The sequence below is a fragment of the Brachyhypopomus gauderio genome, chromosome 3, assembly GCF_052324685.1.
Source record: "Brachyhypopomus gauderio isolate BG-103 chromosome 3, BGAUD_0.2, whole genome shotgun sequence".
NCBI lineage: Eukaryota > Metazoa > Chordata > Actinopteri > Gymnotiformes > Hypopomidae > Brachyhypopomus > Brachyhypopomus gauderio.
Genome location: NC_135213.1, coordinates 39,842,309 through 39,864,408, shown reverse-complemented (window position 1 = coordinate 39,864,408; position 22,100 = coordinate 39,842,309). Strand labels below are relative to the sequence as shown.

Here is a 22,100-nt window from a genome sequence, read left to right as displayed (position 1 = left end):
ATGAGATTACCAAAAGTTAATTCTCTGAAACACGCGGATCACTAATGGGATCTAATAGCCAGACTGTACGCCTGTACTACTCTATGGCGGCAGCGCCATCTTGTGGTCATATATAACATCGACACAAAACGCGCTATTGTGTTAAAATGGAGATATTGCCAAGTCATGCTGGACTAGGGTGACTGTATTTTTATTTGGGAAAACCAGGACACCTTGGAGCGGGAGGGGGGGGGCACATACTGTGGCATGCACTCACTTAACATCAGCCCACGCAATCCTACAATAACATATTTACAGTTGGTTTTAAAAATGCTTTTCAGTAAAAGTCAACAACAAAAACTCCAATAACAAATGATAGTCTAATAAAGGTAATTTAAAAACCAGGATATTTCCTCACAAACACGAGACAGGACGTGAAATACGGACATTTGGTCACCCTATGCTGGACGAGATAAAATATAGAAATATAGAGAACATGGAAATGTTCAAATAAGCCCAACAGATACGAGAGGGAAACAGTTTTCTGAAGGAGGTTTTATTTTCCATATAACATTTTGGTCAAAACTACCGTTTGTCATGTGCTCTGCATAAATGTACATTGCTAGAAATGCGATTGAAATATCTCATATTTACAGTCAGATATAATCCTAAGATATAATTTACACAGGAAAATCAATCTCCGTAAAAATACGTTTTGTTTTTTTCTTTCAGCCAAGAAGAAAGTTGGCTGGTCTTCCGCTGGGCACTGACTATTGCGAACTATCACCTAAGCCTATACACCATAAACATAGCAGCTCTATTTATAGGAAAACATCATTTAACATTACGGTAATGTAAAATACGATCACAGTTTTTCTATGAAATGTTAATTCATACAATAACAACCACAAGCAGACTTCAGTTAAGACTGCATGGCCATCAGTTACACACAACTGATTAGGCCAGGTAGATCTTATAGTCCATTAAGCGTATATGGTTTACACCTGCGTCAAATATTCATTTATTTATTTATATTTAATTTATTTATTCATTTATTTTAAAAAGCTGAAATTTCACCTTCACTGACTATTGCAGGACATTGGCGGCAGTCATTAAAATGTAAATAAATATCACAAGATTTGATGCAGTAGCTATAACACAATTTCTAAAGAAAACAATAAGTTATGTTTAAATGGACAATCAAAAAACAATTCAGGCATCACAGAAGGTTTAGTACAATATTTTGAGAAACAAACAATAAATACAAATTAAACACATTTACACATTTAAACACATTAGACATTGGCCTTAACATTATATATATATATATATATATATATATATATATATATATATATATATATATATATATATATATATATATATATATATATATACAGGGCCGGAGTGGGACACTTTTTCAGCCCGGGAGTTTCATGCCCAAATCCGGCCCAAAATTATTTTTCCCTCCCAATCGGCCCAAACTAGAGACTGACATGAGCCGGCCCATCGGGAATCCTCCCGAATCTCCCGATTAGCCACTCCGGCTCTGTATATATATATATATATATATATATATATATATATATATATATATATGCATCCAAACAAAGCAAGCTTTCCTATAAAGAGCAAAGAGCCATCACGCACTGGCCTGTGATTGTCTTCCAACAGGACACATTGTTCCAGGATACATATCAGTGTGCTGCAGGTGAGCTGAGCTATAGAGCTGAGAGAGGATCACACTCAGTTCACATCCAGTTCAACGTCCAGGACCAAATCTACTGCATTCATGTAAGGACATATATGCTATACATCTACATTGCTTTGAAAATGTATTTAATAATGCCATTACCAAACTCTTTGAAGACAGCATCTCATATTTACGTATTTTCAATCAGGAAACAAAGATATTAAACTCCATATCTATAATGTACAAAGCTATATTTACTATATACAGTAAATATGCAGAACAACACGTGTAATTGTGATTTCATGTAAACTAGTAAAACCAAAAAAATCTATATATTATTTGAGTTGTTTAAAATGACATACATTTTTCTGATCATCACACAACACCACATCTCTGTTTCCTGAAGATGGGGGTATATGCATGTGTGTTTTGTGGGTTTGTGTTCATGTTCAAATCACGAAAAGCATAGAATTTAATCTCAGAATAACTTCCAATCTTCAAACATCTCCAGTGTGATTCAGTTGCTATTAATATTAGACGCACGAGGAGCTTCAGAGAGGACAGGGTGTGCTCATGTGGGCTGTGTGCTTTATTTCATTATTGCAGTTTTGTGATAAAGAACTTGTAGCTTGTGCATGTGCCATAGACACGATCTGAGACGTGTGCCTTTAAACCACCGCTGTGGGTGAATCTAGACACGCTAACCTCACTCACTCTCTGCACACTTCAGTAGCTCTGTAGTAAATCTGAACCCACCCGTTTCAGGTGGGCCCTATGGACCCCACTGTCTCACAGAAACTCTTGGTTAACAGTGACAAGCTGCTATACTGAATGTAGGATCGTTGGACTGGCGGTCGTCCAGATGTGCTCTGGGAGTTGTGACGGCTGTTTTGGAGATCTGACTTTGGTCCGCCTTTGATGTGTACCAACACATAATGATACATGCAGTCCTTATTTTAACTACACCTTGTGGGCTCTTGGCGCGTTCAGCTTATGCGTTTGACTGAGTTTTGTTTTTTTCCCCTCAGTACCATGAGGTATAAAAGTGAGTAGAACAGCTCGGGGAGAAACTAGGCCCTCAACCCGAAGATCCTGGAAGCTACCTGAACTAAATCCAAGCAGTGGAACTATAGATGGAGAAAATGTGGCTAACTTTGTGTGACTCAACAGTTCATTAGAAACAGCTGACAGTGAATATACAGCTAATTTTGAATGCAGGGTGTATAAAATATAGGCAAAGCATTTGTTAATAAAACATGTAAAACAAATTCACTCCTAACAAACCCTGTCTGTCCCTTGCTGGTCAAAAACTAATTGCAAATCCATGATATTACCATGAAATTTCAAATCACGTCATTATGACTCTGTACCTCAGTACTTTTAGTAATAAATAAAGAGATTGATTTATTTAAAAAACTCTTTGACATCAGTAGCTCTTTTAGTGTAACCTAATCCTCATTCCTCCCGGCAGTAAAAGGAAACGATCCCTGATGTTTCTGGCAAACGAGGGCAGCAGTGCAGTCATGCCAAAGAAATGGTGAATGAATCTGAACTGATCCTCATACTACAGCCCAAGGAACAGACTTAGAGAGGTATTTTCTCTCTGGCAATGAAATAAATATACATAATAAATAAAACATGACATATTAGGCATACATACAAAGCCAGAGAGACCAACTCTCCTAAATCTTTGGAGAAGACTTGTCAAAACAAGTAAACCTGTAGTTTGCGGGATCCGTGAAGCGTCCATGCTGCAAGATAAGGAACAAAAGAAGCACTGAAAAGTTTAAATCGAGTGCTAGATCCGAACTGAAGCCTCTAATGCTGGTATGGTAGCACTGCTACGTGATGCTATTTACATGAATGGCTGGCTCAAGGCATCCGGAAGTCAGCACTGACCTACGGTGGCCTCTTTTGTCCATATCTCAGTGGTTTTTTCTAGGCTCTCCTTTCTGCTTGACTTTGCACTGAGCTGAAGAGGACCGGCCCTGGACCCCCACACTCACACACTAAGAAGGGACTTCATGTGACCTCGAGCAAGAAGTCACACATCCTCTAGTGCATTCAGCTCACCGAACTATCCAGGTCTTCTGACCACATGTGGATGTCCCTGGCTCTGTGGCCTTCTAGGTGAAGGTGTGTTTTTTACTGAAATCATATCCCTGGAAGAGCAGGGCTCTAGTTGTGGGGAACAGGGTGAAGAGAAGGGGTGAGAGAGAGGGAGTGTGTGGAGGTGTGAGTCTGGAAACAGCAGGTGTGAGGTTAAGCACAGCAGGTGAGGTTCAGAACAGGGGCACACCATTCTGACCTCTGGTTAGAAGGACCCGTCACATTATGAGAGTTGTAGGGGGCAGTATATAAGATATTTTTAAACCAGGGTGTCAGAATGAAGAGGGAGCGGAACAACATACACACAGTTAAAAACAGATAAATGAGGTGGCCTTCATCAGCCCTCGCTTGTCTTCAGACCCCCTTCTTCCTCGCCGCTCCTCTTCCTCATCACTGACAGAGTGTGAGGATCAGGAGAAGCATGACTGGTCTTGTAAACTGCTTCTAAGACGGAGATGATACCACCACCACCACCACCTTTTTTCTTGTGAGTGTCTATGTGAGATCTATGTGAGTGTGTGTGTGTGTGTGTGTTGGAGGTGGAGTTGTGAAGACATGATGATGATGGGCATCACAGCGTGGAAGTATCCTCCCCATGAACAGCTGCCCCTCGTATCACCTGACTCTCGCTCACTCGAAACGCTCGTAGTTCCTCGTTTGTCGAACACGTGGCACCATGTCGACCAGCAACCTGTGACAAAAAGCAACACTGCATTCACGTACGAGTGCTTCCACAATCATGCACACTGTATCTACACATATATAACAACGCAGTGCAGGTAACAGTTATCCACACCTTAGATTAAGACTGTATGAATGCAGAAGCTGACTGGATGGACTTACTTTATCCCATAAGCTAGAATGATGAGTCCAATCAGAACCCCAGTGGTGCCGTCCAGAAACCAGACAGCAGGTTGATGGCGAAAGACCTCAGCGCTGATGAGGATGGAGAAACCCATGATTCCGCCAACCAATGAGTTAAAGCCTATGAAGAAAAGATCATTCTCACCTTTGTATACAGTCATTCCTGAAAATGCAGTACTGTGCTAAAGTTTTGGCACCCAGGATATTACTGGCTATTTATAAGGGCAGTAAATGCTTGTTTGCATGTAAAACACTATAAAACATTAATGTACACACGCACTGATGGTTGATAGTGTTGCAAAACCTTCAAATCTAAGTGGGACTGAGACACTTCATTGTTGTTTTTCAAAGAACTGATGCATGAATTGAACTCAAAAGATCTTCAAACTGCATGTTCTGTGTAAGTCTGCTCACATTATCCAGCTAAATCCCTGTCTGAACACAGCTTAAATATTGAAATATTCAATACAGATAAAGTTTGTGGATTTCTTTTTCATTTTCAAGGTCTGCCACCCACAGCTAAATGTTATGGCTACAGAGAAGTGTTTGCTTAACGCTTTAATGCTTGTGTTAATTAGTAATTACAAAAGATTTGTATGCCTCGTCTTTTAAGGAATTTGAATTCAATGACATTTTGTACGTTTTTGTCTTCTTTCTGACATTTACTCTTTATGCTTTTTTTGATCTTGACCTTTTTCTTTGACACAGCACTTGTATCCTTGTGTCTGTCCACACCCAGATTAGACGTTTAACCTCTTTAAACTGGAGGCAAGGAGGAAGCAGTAGTAGAAGCTCGGTGACTGTATTTATTCTGGGTGAGCACACATACAAGGCAGCATACATATATATATATACACACACTTTTAACAGGGTTCAAGTTCATACCATGAAGTATCAAAATGATGCCTATAAATCGCTGCATTGATTTACAATGACCACAAGATGTCACTGTTCTCACCGTCTGGTGAATTCTTGGCTACATAGCCAAAACACTAAAATGTCTAAATACATTTAATATAAATTGAAATTAAATAAGGTATATTATTTTAATATTTTAATCATATTGTGTTGTGTGAATATGCATGTGTGTGGTAGATGTGTGGGTATTGTTTACAAATGTATCTGTGTGGTTGGGGTGTGTGTGAGCGTGTATGCGTGTGTTGGTGTGTACACGTGTGCGGCGTGCGTGTGTGTGTGTACCTACCATCGGTGATTAGGGCTCTGCTCGTTAACACTTTTCCCAACATGAACTTGGCAACAGCCAGAATGACACATATGAGACCACTCACAACAGACACACTGAAGAGGAAGTCATCCTATACAGGAAGAAAAAACACTGTAAAGTTGTGTATAATCCTAAAATCTGTATTCCTAACATGGTTGCTATGGTGCTGACACAGATGTCATAGGGTCTGACACGCATGGTATTATGCTACCACAAATGACACCACTGACACTTATACAGATGGCACAGGTCCTAACACACACGCTACGATGCTCCAAGATTCACAACCTTCGTGTTTTCATTACTCTGTAATCTGTTACTGCTGCTGTTTATTACTGAGGTGTCTAAGCATGAAGTTACATTTCGGTGTAGTTGCTTCACACTTAGGACAGACACAACCTTCAACATCCAGTATGCATGAGGAAGCGAGCATGGCCCAAGAGGAATTGAGCATGGCCCAAGAGGAAGGGAGTATGGCCCATGAGGACGGGAGCATGGCCCATGAGGAAGGGAGTATGACCCCAGAGGAAGGGAGCATGGCCCAAGAGGAAGGGAGTATGACCCCAGAGGAAGGGAGTATGGCCCAAGAGGAAGGGAGCATGGCCCAAGAGGAAGGGAGCATGGCCCATGAGGAAGGGAGCATTGCCCAAGAGGAAGAGAGCATTGCCCAAGAGGACAGGAGCATGACCCAAGAGGAAGGGAGCATGGCCCAAGAGGAAGGGAGCATGGCCCAAGAGGAAGGGAGTATGGCCCATGAGGAAGGGAGCATGGCCCAAGAGGAAGGGAGCATGGCCCAAGAGGAAGGGAGTATGGCCCAAGAGGAAGGGAGCATGGCCCAAGAGGAAGGGAGTATGGCCCATGAGGAAGGGAGCATGGCCCAAGAGGAAGGGAGCATGGCCCAACAGGAAGGGAGCATTGCCCAAGAGGACGGGAGCATGGCCCAACAGGAAGGGAGCATGACCCAAGAGGAAGGGAGCATGACCCAAGAGGAAGGGAGCATGACCCAAGAGGAAGGGAGCATGGCCCAAGAGGAAGGGAGCATGGCCCAAGAGGAAGGGAGTATGGCCCATGATGAATTGAGCATGGCCCAAGAGGAAGGGAGCATGACCCAAGAGGAAGGGAGCATGACCCAAGAGGAAGGGAGCATGGCCCAAGAGGAAGGGAGCATGGCCCAAGAGGAAGGGAGTATGGCCCATGATGAATTGAGCATGGCCCAAGAGGAAGGGAGCATGGCCCAACAGGAAGGGAGCATGACCCAAGAGGAAGGGAGCATGACCCAAGAGGAAGGGAGCATGGCCCAAGAGGAAGGGAGCATGGCCCAAGAGGAAGGGAGTCCTTTACAACAGTTAAAATTGCATTGTATAATATCAAACCAAACTTTACATTATATTGTAACAACTAGATTCCCACGTACAAGCTGTGTCCATTTAAACTGACGGAGGGACTGTTACTAAACCCATTCTGGGAGATACGGAACAGACTCTTTGGGCTGACAGGATAAATAGAGACGTAGAGCTTTATATGATACCTGCCAACATGACACTGAAAATGAAGCAGACACCATTTAAACAAACTGGTCCTGTACTGGATAGAGCCAGCTTTCTACTTCATAGGATAGGAACCTCTTACAAAATCAGGATGATCAGAGACATTGTTGTTTACATTGGCTTAGTTTAAAAAGCCAATGAATCATTTTTACTCCATCCCATAATAATCCTTAACAGTAATAGTTATTGTCTACATAATCTACACAATGATTATTGTATTTTACTCGATTTCTAGAAGTGAACACTCATCTCTAAGGATTATCTGATAACTAGTCTTTACATCACATACGTTTGTATTGCTAACTGTTTGTGTATGTGTATGTGTAGGAGACCAAAATGAAAAGATTTTAAAATCCTGGCAGAGGTTTAATAATTTGTTTGTCCACTGTCCTTTCAATAAAAACATAAGCTCATGACACCTTGGAGCCTCTTCAAGCTTCAGGTTCTGAGGAAGAGCTGTTTTCATCCCTCTGTTCTTCTCCCCGGGCTCAAATGTACGTGTCTGCCTCCTCCTACGTGTGGGCTGAGAAACCACTTTCTCTTCCTACATTTTTAATCAAGGCAGCTAACACCGGGCGGTTCTCAAACAGGCTCTGGCCTGACAACCTTTATGTCCCGGAGTAGGAGCTGAGACAGCTAATTTGGTTACGTTGAACAGAGGATTAGGTACCTGAGTACACCATATGTGCTCCTGCTCACAGCCCTCTCCTGGGCCAGCTTGCTCTGTCCATTTGATGAATCACCTTGGCTATCAGTTCAATAGGGACACCTTAAGGATTCAATATATCTGGCCTCTTGCCAATGGTGGACAGTTGCCTAAGTGAGTGAATCCATTGGTCTAGATGTAGCTGTAGTGGAGAGCAGGACTTCTATCCCAGTATTGGAAGTGGGTGTGGCCATTGTACAGGTCAACCAACCAGAGCGGGTACGTGTGGTATCACAGGACCTTTAGTCTGCTTTTCAATTGCAGTGTCAGGAACTAACATGACACATTTTGGAACTGTAACAGTAATGAGGACAATGATTGTTGTCCATAGTCTTCTGTCTGACATCTAGAGGACCAAACCCATAGCGTTCTGGTTTAATTACTGCCCTACATATTGGCTCAGGTGTGTTGGAGCAAACACATTAAAGAATGTGAAAAAAATGGTGTAAGATAATCGGACCATTCCAAGATGGAAGAGTAGTAAAACAAAGCAGCTAAATGTACGTATTTAAAGATTTTCTCTGCTAACTAGGGTAATTGCATTTCTGTGTCTCTCAAAATGTATGCAACATGTATTAAGTACAGTTTGTCTACATGAATGTAATTTTTAATTTACTGAAATTACAGTCATTTGAATACTAGTACCATGGGCATCAAAATCATCTGATGCCGGGAAGAATCCCTGTTCCTGTCAGGTCCAGACATGGATCAGTGAAGCCCATGTGGGAATAAAGGGTCACCTCTGATATCAAGGTGGGTCAAACCACAGGTACATGGGGACTGCAGGTCCCAGATGTCATTACCATTTCATAGGCTGTGGGGAGGAAGAAACTGTGAATAACGGGGGAGCTCCAGACATGATCCTCGAGTCAGAGAAATGGGAAGAGAGTAAAAATAATGTGGCTATATTTAGCCTCTTTCTCCACCAGAACCAAAATCAGGAGGAGAACATCTCAAAGGACTGATGGAATATGATGGAATATGATGGAATATGAAAACGGTCTTACAGCTTCGGGTAAAATGATTTCCCACAATGCAACAGTGCCCACCTTTATCTGCCTTTTTTTCCAATTTCCCACAGCTCAGTTTTTACTTCTCTTCTGTCTTTCTCTCTTTTGCTCTTTCAGTTTTTTTTCCACATGTACAGTGTCTGTGTTTGTGTCTTCAGATGACCAGAGGCTGAGGTCCAGCTGCGCTGTGCATCTTTAGGCCAGAACATTACAAACACTGTCTGGTATTTGGTGCACTGCAGCATGATGAAATATTCAGGCGAAAAACTGATGACTTGGCTGGAGGCAATTACAGCGTCAAGGAAACTAATGGTTACCAAGGAGAGCGTCGCCATGGCAGACAAATGATTCTCTCTGCCTCATTAGTGTTGGGTTACTTCTAGAATGGAGTGTTGAGGTTTCTGTGATTTTTAGACTTATTTTAGAATTTGGTCAGAATCGTTTCAACATTTTTAAGATATTCTGCACTCAGTGTTGGTTTTCAGACACTCATTTCTTATACATAAACACCACTTCTCTCACAACTCCACCCTGACTCCACCACCTTCTCACAGCTCCACCCTGACACCACCACCTTCTCACACAGCTCCACCCTGACTCCACCACCTTCTCACAGCTCCACCCTGACACCACCACCTTCTCACACAGCTCCACCCTGACACCACCACCTTCTCACAGCTCCACCCTGACTCCACCACCTTCTCACAACTCCACCCTGACACCACCACCTTCTCACAGCTCCACCCTGACACCACCACCTTCTCACACAGCTCCACCCTGACACCACCTCCTTCCCACAGCTCCACCCTGACACCACCACCTTCTCACAGCTCCACCCTGACTCCACCACCTTCTCACAACTCCACCCTGACTCCACCACCTTCTCACAACTCCACCCTGACACAACCACCATCTCACAACTCCACCCTGACACCACCACCTTCTCACACAGCTCCACCCTGACACCACCACCTTCTCACACAGCTCCACCCTGACACCACCACCTTCTCACAGCTCCACACTGACACCACCACCTTCTGACAGCTCCATCCTGACTCCACCAACTTCTTACAACTCCACCCTGACACCACCACCTTCTCACAGCTGCACCCTGACTTCACTACCTTCTCCCACAGCTCCACCCTGACTCCACCACCTTCTCACAACTCCACCCTGACACCACCACCTTCTCCCACAGCTCCACCCTGACACCACCACCTTCTGACTGTAACGCGGGAGTACAGGAAAGTACCCACCGCGTATAGTGAGTGAGAATAGGAGGACCCAAGTGCCGTCTAACACCACACCAGCGTATGTAAAAACAAAACACAAGAAAGTAATCACGCTGAACCAAACAAACAAAACAAACGCGGAAAACTCGACGCGTGAAAGGGGAAACAAAATAAACCGTGATAGCACGGTAAAAACAATGAAACAAAACGAACGCGGAAAAACTCAACGCGTGACAAAACAAGAGCTCACCCGTAAGGAGACGCGAGAAAAATAAATAAATAAAACAAACGTAACAGAAATAGCGCGGATGAAAGCGACGCGAAAACGAAACTAAAAATGCCAGTGAAGGAAGCTGGCCAGCAGGCAGAAAACGCCGCAAACAAAACAAAACCCTTCACAAAAACAAAGACAAATAAATGACAGGAAGAGAAATAGGCTTGTGAAAACTTGAGGAAGGTCAGGGAACGACGCAGGAGAGAAATCTCGAAGGAGAGCAGGAGACAAACAAAGATAGAGAGAGGTGATGAGACACCTTGTAACTCGTGAGAGTAAACAACAGAGACCGAGGATACCGGCTGAAAGCGCATGGAAACCACAACGAATCAGCAATGATCCGTTTCCAAAAGCTTTCTTAAGAAGCCTTAGAACAGCTGAAACGAATCATTGCTGATTACGTGCAGCAAGTCTAGGACTGGCTCGGGTGCCCCCCCTGGTGGTAGAGGGAGTGGCAGCCGAGTCAGCCCTGACAGAGCCCCCCCCTCTAGGCCCGAGACCACGCGGGCCCAACGCGACGGCCCTGGCACGGCGGAAATCCCGGATCAAGGACCTGTCAACGACGCGAGAGGCGGGGACCCAGGAGCGCTCCTCGGGGCCGTAACCCGTCCAGTCAACCAGGTACTGGTCCCGACCCCGAACACGGCGGTGGTCCAACAACCGGTTGACCGTGTACACAGGACCGCCGTCGACCATGCGGGGAGCCGGCGGGGCAGGAGCACGGGGCATGTTACATAGAACAGGACGGAGACGCGAAACGTGAAACACCGGGTGGACCCTCATAGAGGGCGGGAGCACCAACCGGTAAGCGACCGGGTTGATGCGCCTGTCCACCTTGAAGGGACCCAGGTAGCGAGGAGCCAGCTTCTTGGTCCCGCCGCGGACAGGCAGGTCCTTAGCGGACAACCAAACGCGCTGACCCGGGCGAAACGACAGGGCAGGAAGCCGGTGCCTATCGGCGCTCCGACAGTAGCCGGAGGAGGCAGACATTAAGGCCTTACGGGCCCTACGCCAGGCCAACCTACATCGCCGCACCATAGCCCGGGCACCCGGAACGGCCGCCTCCTCCTCCTGGTTAGCGAACATAGGAGGGGCGTACCCGTAGAGGCATTCAAAGGGGGACATCCTGAGGGCCGAGTGCCACAAGGTGTTATGGGCATACTCGGCCCACAGAAGCTGGTCCGACCAGGAGGAGGGGTTCGAGGAAGCCAGACACCGAAGCGTCTGCTCGAGGTCTTGGTTGGTGCGCTCCGTCTGACCATTGGTCTGGGGGTGATACCCAGAGGACAAACTAGCCCTGGCCCCCAAGAGCTTCAGGAAAGAACCCCAAAAACGACTGGTGAATTGGGGCCCCCTGTCGGACACCACGTCGGCAGGAAAGCCGTGGTGCCGGACTATGTTGTGCAGGAAGAGAGACGCTGTCTCGCGGGCAGAGGGAAGCCGAGGTAAGGCCAGGAACCTGGCGGTTTTAGAAAACCGGTCCACGATGACCAGAATAGTGGTGTTACCCCGAGAGGGAGGCAACCCGGTAACAAAGTCTAAGGCCACGTGCGTCCAAGGTCTTGACGGTATGGGCAAAGGGCGTAACAGACCGGCGGGTTTGGTATGGGTCACCTTATTTCTGGTGCACGTTTCGCAGGCGGTGACGAAATGAGTCACCTCTTGGTCCATCCCGGGCCACCAGAACCTACCCTGGATGAGTTTCAGAGTACGCCGTGACCCGGGATGAGCAGCGAAGGGTGAAGCGTGACCCCACTCCATAACCTTCTTGCGTAACCTAGGGTGGACGTAGAGACGGTCGGAGGGACCACCCCCAGGCCCTGGGTCACTGGTAAGAGCCTGTTTAACCTCTGTTTCTATGGCCCACTGCAGGGGTGCCACAATTTTGGAGGCGGGCAGCACGGTGCTGGGCTCAGAGGTGTGAGGAGGCGACTCCCACTGACGGGACAGAGCATCAGGCTTGGCGTTTTTTGTGCCCGGAGGATAGGAGAGTGTGAAATCAAAACGCCCGAAAAACAAGGACCACCTGGCTTGTCTGGGATTCAGACGCTTGGCCTGCTGGAGGTAGGCCAGGTTCTTATGGTCGGTCCAGACCAGGAAAGGGTGCTTAGCCCCCTCCAACCAGTGTCTCCATTCTTCTAGGGCTAATTTAACGGCCAAAAGTTCCTTGTCCCCTACATCGTAATTGCGTTCAGCGGGGGACATGCGATGGGAATAATACGCACACGGATGGAGCTTAGGAGGGGACCCGGTTCTCTGGGAGAGAACGGCGCCTATCCCATAGTCTGAGGCATCGACCTCTACAACAAACGGTAGGTCGGGATCCGGCATGCGCAACACAGGTTCGGAAGTGAACCGTTTTTTGAGGTCGTCGAAAGCCTGCTGAGCTTCAGGAGTCCAGACAAAAGGACCGGGGCTCTTCTTGGTGAGGGTGATCAGAGGAGCCGCAAGGGTGCTAAAGGCCTTAATGAAACGACGGTAGAAATTGGCGAATCCTAAAAAACGCTGCACCAGGCGGAGTGAGGTAGGAGTGGGCCAATGAGCAACGGCCCGGACCTTAGAGGGGTCCATGGCCAGGGTGTTTTGGGCGATACGGTAGCCTAGAAAGCCTATTTCCTGTACATGAAATAACGACTTTTCTAGTTTGATGTATAAGTGGTTCTCGAGGAGTAGTTGGAGCACCCGCCGGACGTGTTTTATGTGTTCTGCCTCGGATTTGCTGTAGATGAGAATATCATCTAAATAAACGAAGACATATCTGTCCAGAGCCTCCCTCAGGACTTCGTTAATGAAGCGCTGGAACACGGCCGGGGCGTTCATTAAACCAAAGGGCATGACAAGATACTCATAGTGGCCAGAGGGCGTGATAAACGCAGTCTTCCACTCGTCACCCTCCCTTACCCTGACTAAATTGTAGGCACTCCTCAGGTCGAGCTTACTAAAGATAGTGGCCTGCTGGAGGGCCTCAAAGGCGGTAGCCATGAGGGGTAATGGGTGACGATCCTTGACTGTGACCTTGTTAAGCCCCCGGTAGTCGATACATGGTCTCTCATACATCTCTCATACATACATCTCACAACTCCACCCTGACACCACCACCTTCTCACAGCTCCACCCTGACACCACCACCTTCTCTCACAGCTCCACCCTGACACCACCATCAGTTCTACAGCATCATGTCTGTGGTCCAGTCTCAGACTGCACCATGGTACATTTCCCTTTACACACAGTATCAGATAAATACATCACACTCCTCTGAATGTTATAGACACACATGGACGTAAAAGACTATAAACACATTTCCTAACCAACAGTCCTCAGCAGCAGAGATTCACAATGCAGCACATACAGACTGGAGCTGGTGTGAGAGACACTCACCACTTCTGGCAGCATCCTGGTAGCCAGATCGTGAATTGCTTTTCCCAGGATGCACATGGATGAGAGGATGAACACGACCCCCAGGATCACACAAGCTCTGAAGACGGGGAGGCAAAGTGGAAAAGGTCAAGTAATGGAAAACACCTCAACGAGTCCTTCAACATACACTCCACACCTCCGCATGCTCCATCAGGCCAATAGAGGGAGGAGCTAAAACGTGAGGCTCCTCCCATCAGGTCTTACTGGAGTGGTGCACATTATAGGGAGAACAGGGCCTTGATGAGGCAAGAACTGTGTGTGTGTGTGAGAGAGAGAGAGAGAGAGAGAGAGTGTGTGTGTGTGTGTGTGTGTGTGTGTGTGTGTGTGTGTGTGTGCGTGTGTGAGAGAGAGAGAAAGAGTGTGTGTGTGTGTGTGTGTGTGTGTGTGTGTGTGTGTGTGTGTGTGTGTATGTGAGAGAGAGTGTGTGTGTGTGTGTGTGTGTGTGTGTGCGTGCGTGTGTGTGTGTGTGATGGCAATTAAACAGTGGATTGGAGTGGTAAGACAGCACAGTAAGTAATAACATGATGCTATTGTAATAGTGAGGGACTCTGGGTTGAGTTACAAGTGTTTAACTCATACTGGTCTAATATGGCATTAGTTATGCACCAAATTCTTTTTACTATTTCAGTTCAAAGGTTATAATTTCACTTCAAAAGGAAAGTGATTTGACAAATGACACAGTAATTATACTTTAATCAAGAAAGTTTAATGGTAGAATCAGTGCAGCGTTTTGAGTCAGCGTGTTTTGTTAGCGGTAGCTTTAAGTGCAGAACTCACATGTACTCCCTGTGGGCAGAGTGTACGGCCGCTGCATTGCTGTATCGCCACAGCACGATGACGGACGACAGCACGTCTAATGTAGCGTCGAACTGGATGGAAACAGTTGAGTCATTGTGAAGTAGTGGACATCATACTTAAAGCAACAGATGCATACATATAGAAATCTAAAAGAAAAATTGCATTTATAATGTTTGCCAGGACATGGGTTTGAATCCCATGGGTTTGAATCCCAGCTGTCTATAGCAAGCTGTCCTATCAGAGGTCATTGTTTTGGGTTTGCTAGTTAGCCCACACACAAACAGCAATAAAGCCAACCAATCACCAGCCACTGAGTGAATAAACAAAGACATGTGGCATGTCATTCACTTGTGAAATGACACAGAATACATTTGAGATAAACATATATAATTACAATAATTGGTTTAATAACAGTCCGACTAGCACGGTCAAGTGAGCTGTGTGGGTAACGTGGTTTTATCTTACTGCTCATATGCTGATTGAAAGCCCAACACAAGTTATCCATGTCCACTGACAATATCAGCCTCGTTATTAGAGCCTTGATGAATGAGATTTATTTCTTTTAACATCTTTTAATAACAACTCAACCAAAACAGGCTTGACGCTGGAAAAATATTATCAATTAGCCACACTCTGACAGCAAAGTGCTTAACTGTACTATCATACAGAAGAAATTATGTTAACATCATAAATCAAGAGCCTGAGGAACCACGGTAACCTTCAAGCGCCACTAGATAATAATTTATCACTTCAGAATTGGTTATACTTACTGCAAACCCAAAGGCCGATGCACTGTGCCTCATGAAGGATACAGCTAGAGATGACGACAGAGAGAGAGAGAGAGAGAGAGAGAGAGAATGGTTGCCCCTGGCAGCAATGTAAACACACAGATCTTGTCACAACTATTCTTACAACCTTATTTGAGACCTGTGGAAATACAATATTGGCATTTGTTTTAATGACAATTAGAAATGATGTATGTGTTCACACATGAAGTAAATACGGATGAGGAGGTTCAAAAGACTCTTGCACAGTTTTTGTCCTGTTGAAAACACAGAACCCACAATCCTCCAAAATAGATTATTTATTGTAAATTTGGATTCTAATTCAGTGGTATTTTTCATTTCAGTCACTGAATGAGACACCACTGACATCAAATCCCTTTATTCTGTGTTCAAGGTTTCTGAAGAAACCTCTCTTCTGTAAATCACTGACCAAGTTATTGAAAAAGTTTAATCAAAAGCTACAGGCAGGATGGCACTGAATTTACCACCCACCACTCATAGGCAGCTATGGGCACTGGTGTTATAAAATACAAATTGATCATCTTTTTTGGATTCTAGTTGTGTAACGACGGGTGTAGGAGGCAGACACCACGACGTTGACGGTGAACATATACTCTTTATTGGACAACGACACGTAAGCTCCGGGTGGAGCGCGAGCAGCACACAACCAACACTCTCGCAGACACGAAACTTTAGACAAAGACGAGCACAAGACACTGCGCGAACGCACATTAAATAGGTGATTAACACAGACCCTCGTGATCTCGAGACAAGGCACAGGTGATACTACGAACATGCTCACGGACAACCCACACCCACAGAAGTACTAATATGGACATAACAGCACGCAGACAACATAGCGGCACGCCCACAGGGAAGGGTCCGGGACTGTCACCGTAACAAGTTGAGTACCCCATATTTAAATTTTGTTCACATTTACTCCCAGTTAGATTTAACGCACCTCAGCCAGGTAATGAAGAAGAGTGATTATCTGCCTCAGCCCAAACTAGAGGTGAACAAGGCTGCACTCACTACAGTCAAAGCCATGAGCTTTTTTTTTTTGTCAGAAAAAAATTATTTTATAACAGGTTTGGGGAAAGTTATCCAACATGCAGATAACTATCTCCATAAAACAGTGGTGCAGTTATCAATCTCAGGCTATTAAACTGTTGTTAAACTATCTAGGGAAATTAGGACTAGATCAGTAATCTGAACCATTTGGCCCACGGTGAAAAATTGAGTCTCAGACAGGGCACCGTACAAGAGGGCCAAAGGTCAACAGGAGGGAATGTGTTGCTAGGTCAGCAGTAGCGAACCATTATACCTGGGCCCGCTCCCAAACACCCTCCCTAATTGTTTCCTCTCCTAATTAACTGCAATAAAAAAAATAAATAAAAAATTGAGATGACAGTACAGCTTTAGAAACGCAATAAACAATAATATCTGTACTAGATAACTTCTTAAGCAAAATAAGGTTCCAACAAAATAAGGTTCACAGCACCGTGTTCCTCGGGAGCGGAATATGTAAACAACACGCACGAGGGCATCAAAGGAATGAATCGAAACTAGCTAGCAGTGGTACGCTAACGACAGCTAGCATCGCCACAGCGGGGGGAAATTATCATACAGTTAATGATGAATGAGGCAAGATATGATTGGTCAATTTTACTGTCATTTGAAACTGGTATTGCACTGAATTATAACTGCCAGGCCCTCTGTAAACGAACAGCGGGCATCACAGTCCTGATAGGGGGAGACACAGGCTCACAGGCTTCCACTTAACCCCTCACCTTCCAACACAGATTGAATAGACACGATTGAATAATTTATTTGCTTATAATTTTGTAATTGTTTAGATGTCGATTGTAAAACTGTAAGTAGATAAAATAAAATTGGATAAATTATATTATATGTATTTATGTTTTAAGAATATTTTAGGCCCTCTGAGAGGGCGTAGAGGGCTCTAACGGTTCCCCACTGTAGGTCAGACACATCCTCTATTGCAGGTGTCAGGGCTGGCTCGGATGCCACTCCCTCCACCACCAGGAGGGGCACCCGAGTCAGTCCTAGACTTGCGGGGCGTAATCAGCAATGATCTGTTTCAGCTGTCTGAAGCCTTCTTAAGGAAGCTGTGGGAAACGGATCATTGCTGATTCGTTCGGTTTTGCCCTCGCGCTATCAGCCTGCTCCTTCATTCCCCGAAGTTGCACTCTCCAAGTTACAAGGTGTCTCGTCGCCGCTCTCTCTCTGTCTCTCCTTCTCTTCTTCGAGATTCTATCTCCTGCGTCGCTCTGACCTACCTCAAGTTTTCCCAAGTCTGTTTTTTCTTCCTGTCTTTATTCTGACTTTATATTTTAGGAAGGGGTTTTGTTTTGCTGCGGCGTTTTTCTGCCTGCTGGCCAGCCACCTTCTCTGGCATCTTTAGTTTCGTTTTCACGTTGCCTGTGTCTGCGCTGTTTAAGTTACGTTTATTGTTTTGTTTGTTTCTCCCGTCTCCTTACGGTTGAGCTTTATTTTTCACGCGTTGATTTTTCCGCGTTGGGTTTTGTTTATCGTTTTACCGTGCTTCCACGACTTTCCTTTTATTTTCTCGCGTTGACTTTTCCGCGTTGCTTTCGTTTATTCATTTGGGTTGTGTTTCGTGTTTTAACTCTCGCACTCGCGTTCTGTTCTGACAAACGCTGTTGTGCTGTTAAACGGCACTTGGATCCACCTTTCTTCTATCACTATACGCGGTGAGTACCTCCCAGTACTCCCGCGTTACAGCAGGTCTGGGTTCAGAGGCTAAGGGTAGCTGTGAAGGAATTATCTGAAGTATCTGACAGGGCTAGTCAGTGGTTGTGGTTAAGGAGAGCACAGCTTAGTTGGGGAATGTATTATAAAGCTGGAACGGCTGAGATGTTTGGACTCTCAGGCACACGGAGGACTGAGAAGATGAGTGAACTGTTGTGTCATTGTCATGGCTAGACTGGTAGATCCCGATGTAACTGGTGGTGCATGCACTGATGGAGCTGGAGCTGGACAAGGCTATAGTCACTGGAGCTGGGTAAGGCTATAGTCACTGGAGCTGGACAAGGCTATAGTCACTGGAGCTGGACAAGGCTATAGTCACTGGAGCTGAGTAAGGCTATAGTCACTGGAGCTGAGTAAGGCTATAGTCACTGGAGCTGAGTAAGGCTATAGTCACTGGATATGGGTAAGGCTATAGTCACTGGATCTGGGTAAAGCTATAGTCACTGGATATGGGTAAGGCTATAGTCACTGGATATGGGTAAGGCTATAGTCACTGGAGCTGAGTAAGGCTAGAGTCACTGGAGCTGAGTAAGGCTATAGTCACTGGATCTGGGTAAGGCTAGAGTCACTGGAGCTGAGTAAGGCTATAGTCACTGGAGCTGGGTAAGGCTAGAGTCACTGGAGCTGAGTAAGGCTAGAGTCACTGGAGCTGAGTAAGGCTATAGTCACTGGATCTGGGTAAGGCTATAGTCACTGGAGCTGGGTAAGGCTAGAGTCACTGGAGCTGAGTAAGGCTAGAGTCACTGGAGCTGAGTAAGGCTATAGTCACTGGATCTGGGTAAGGCTATAGTCACTGGAGCTGAGTAAGGCTATAATCACTGGATCTGGGTAAGGCTATAGTCACTGGAGCTGAGTAAGGCTATAATCACTGGATCTGGGTAAGGCTATAGTCACTGGAGCTGAGTAAGGCTATAGTCACTGGAGCTGGACAAGGCTATAGTCACTGGAGCTGGGTAAGGCTATAGTCACTGGAGCTGAGTAAGGCTATAGTCACTGAATCTGGGTAAGGCTATAGTCACTGGAGCTGAGTAAGGCTAGAGTCACTGGAGCTGAGTAAGGCTATAGTCACTGGAGCTGAGTAAGGCTATAGTCACTGGATCTGGGTAAGGCTATAGTCACTGGAGCTGGACAAGGCTATAGTCACTGAATCTGGGTAAGGCTATAGTCACTGGAGCTGAGTAAGGCTATAGTCACTGGAGCTGAGTAAGGCTATAGTCACGGGATCTGGGTAAGGCTATAGTCACTGGAGCTGGACAAGGCTATAGTCACTGGAGCTGAGTAAGGCTATAGTCACTGGATCTGGGTAAGGCTATAGTCACTGGAGCTGAGTAAGGCTATAATCACTGGATCTGGGAAAGGCTATAGTCACTGGAGCTGAGTAAGGCTATAGTCACTGGAGCTGAGTAAGGCTATAGTCACTGGATCTGGGTAAGGCTATAGTCACTGGAGCTGAGTAAGGCTATAATCACTGGATCTGGGTAAGGCTATAGTCACTGGAGCTGAGTAAGGCTATAATCACTGGATCTGGGTAAGGCTATAGTCACTGGAGCTGAGTAAGGCTATAATCACTGGATCTGGGTAAGGCTATAGTCACTGGAGCTGAGTAAGGCTATAATCACTGGATCTGGGTAAGGCTATAGTCACTGGAGCTGAGTAAGGCTATAATCACTGGATCTGGGTAAGGCTATAGTCACTGGAGCTGAGTAAGGCTATAGTCACTGGAGCTGGACAAGGCTATAGTCACTGGAGCTGAGTAAGGCTATAGTCACTGGAGCTGAGTAAGGCTATAATCACTGGATCTGGGTAAGGCTATAGTCACTGGATATGGGTAAGGCTATAGTCACTGGATCTGCGTAAGGCTATAGTCACTGGAGCTGAGTAAGGCTATAATCACTGGATCTGGGTAAGGCTATAGTCACTGGATATGGGTAAGGCTATAGTCACTGGATCTGGGTAAGGCTATAGTCACTGGAGCTGCCATGTTGGAGGATTCTTGGTGACATATTAAGTAATAATCCATATGGAATTGGCACCACTGAGCATGCATTAACGATGCCAATGTGGTTGGGTACAGCATTAGTTACTGAGGAGGCCAATATGGATTTTACCAGAGGATATCCAGTATATTGAATATAGTACTGTAAATTCTGGGGGTATCTTGTGCTTAATTGAGCAAAACACCAACGAAAGGTGATGAAGATTGTCATTGCATTTCTGTCCTTTAATAAATGTTCTCCGTCTCTGTCAGATTCCTCTCCCTCACACCGTGACTGTGAGGCAGTGGTGTGTGTTGTAGTTAGTGGGCCGGGCCCTGTGGGGAACTGCATTTCACATTTTATGTACAGTTACAATTAAGTTACATTATTCTGTTACTTTATATTGTTTTGAAACTTATTTTGTTACTAGTTATTTCTTAATTCCTTCATGTTTCCTTGTTAATATTTTACTTTGTTAGCTGTATATTAGTGAAGTCAATGTATGTGTCCTTATTCATCTCTCTATTGTTTAATGCAGTATTTACTCTATCATTGCTGGTTAATCAGTAAACATCCCATTATTTGTAAAGTTTGTGGTTATTTCCAGTGGTGGTGTCTCTAATATAATAATGGTGCTCCGATTATTGTAACATAGCTTAATGAGTGCAAATGTGACATTTTGACACATTTCACAGGCACGAGCCATGACTTGGGGGGAAAGGGCAATGTGTTTTAGCTCAAACAAAGAATAAATGCCAAAAGTCATTAAAAGAGCAAGAAACCTGCAGTGGCACCTGCAGTGTTTAGGGAGAAGGAGAGGGTGGTGACAGGTGGAACAGGAGAACTAATAAATGGGTGATTGAGACAGGGGGAGTGGCTGAAGATCATGATTGGCAGGTGTGTCAGTGCGGGGGAGTGGCTGAAGATCATCATTGGCTGGTGCGTTTGTGCGGGGGAGTGGCAGAAGATGATGATTGGCAGGTGTGTGTGTGTGGGGGAGTGGCTGAAGATCATGATTGGCTGGTGTGTGTGTGGGGGGGAGTGGCTGAAGATCATGATTGGCTGGTGTGTGTGTGCGGGGGAGTGGCTGAAGACGGTGATTGGCTGGTGTGTGTGCGGGGGAGTGGCTGAAGATGATGATTGGCTGGTGTGTGTGTGCGGGGGAGTGGCTGAAGATGATGATTGGCTGGTGTGTGTGCGGGGGAGTGGCTGAAGATCATGATTGGCTGGTGTGTGTGTGGGGGGGGAGTGGCTGAAGATCATGATTGGCTGGTGTGTGTGTGCGGGGGAGTGGCTGAAGATGATGATTGGCTGGTGTGTGTGTGCGGGGGAGTGGCTGAAGATGATGATTGGCAGGTGTGTGTGTGTGGGGGAGTGGCTGAAGATCATGATTGGCTGGTGTGTGTGTGGGGGGGAGTGGCTGAAGATCATGATTGGCTGGTGTGTGTGTGCGGGGGAGTGGCTGAAGACGGTGATTGGCTGGTGTGTGTGCGGGGGAGTGGCTGAAGATCATGATTGGCTGGTGTGTGTGTGGGGGGGAGTGGCTGAAGATCATGATTGGCTGGTGTGTGTGTGCGGGGGAGTGGCTGAAGATGATGATTGGCTGGTGTGTGTGCGGGGGAGTGGCTGAAGATGATGATTGGCTGGTGTGTGTGTGCGGGGGAGTGGCTGAAGATGATGATTGGCAGGTGT

At 45.8% G+C, this 22,100-nt stretch overlaps 1 protein-coding gene across 1 annotated transcript in view; it reads right to left on the bottom strand.

Annotated features, from left to right (window-relative positions):
- Positions 1 to 514: 514 nt before the first annotated feature.
- Positions 515 to 22,100, bottom strand: part of tmem163a (transmembrane protein 163a) — a 47,826-nt gene continuing 26,240 nt past the window's right edge. Inside the window, exons 3-8 of the mRNA XM_076998338.1 lie at positions 15,625 to 15,668; positions 14,834 to 14,925; positions 14,018 to 14,114; positions 5,850 to 5,961; positions 4,625 to 4,766; positions 515 to 4,472 (exon numbers count right to left, since the gene is read on the bottom strand). Of these exons, the coding sequence (XP_076854453.1) occupies positions 4,412 to 4,472; positions 4,625 to 4,766; positions 5,850 to 5,961; positions 14,018 to 14,114; positions 14,834 to 14,925; positions 15,625 to 15,668 (548 nt within the window). The 3' untranslated portion in view covers positions 515 to 4,411. The remainder of the gene's footprint in view (positions 4,473 to 4,624; positions 4,767 to 5,849; positions 5,962 to 14,017; positions 14,115 to 14,833; positions 14,926 to 15,624; positions 15,669 to 22,100) is intronic.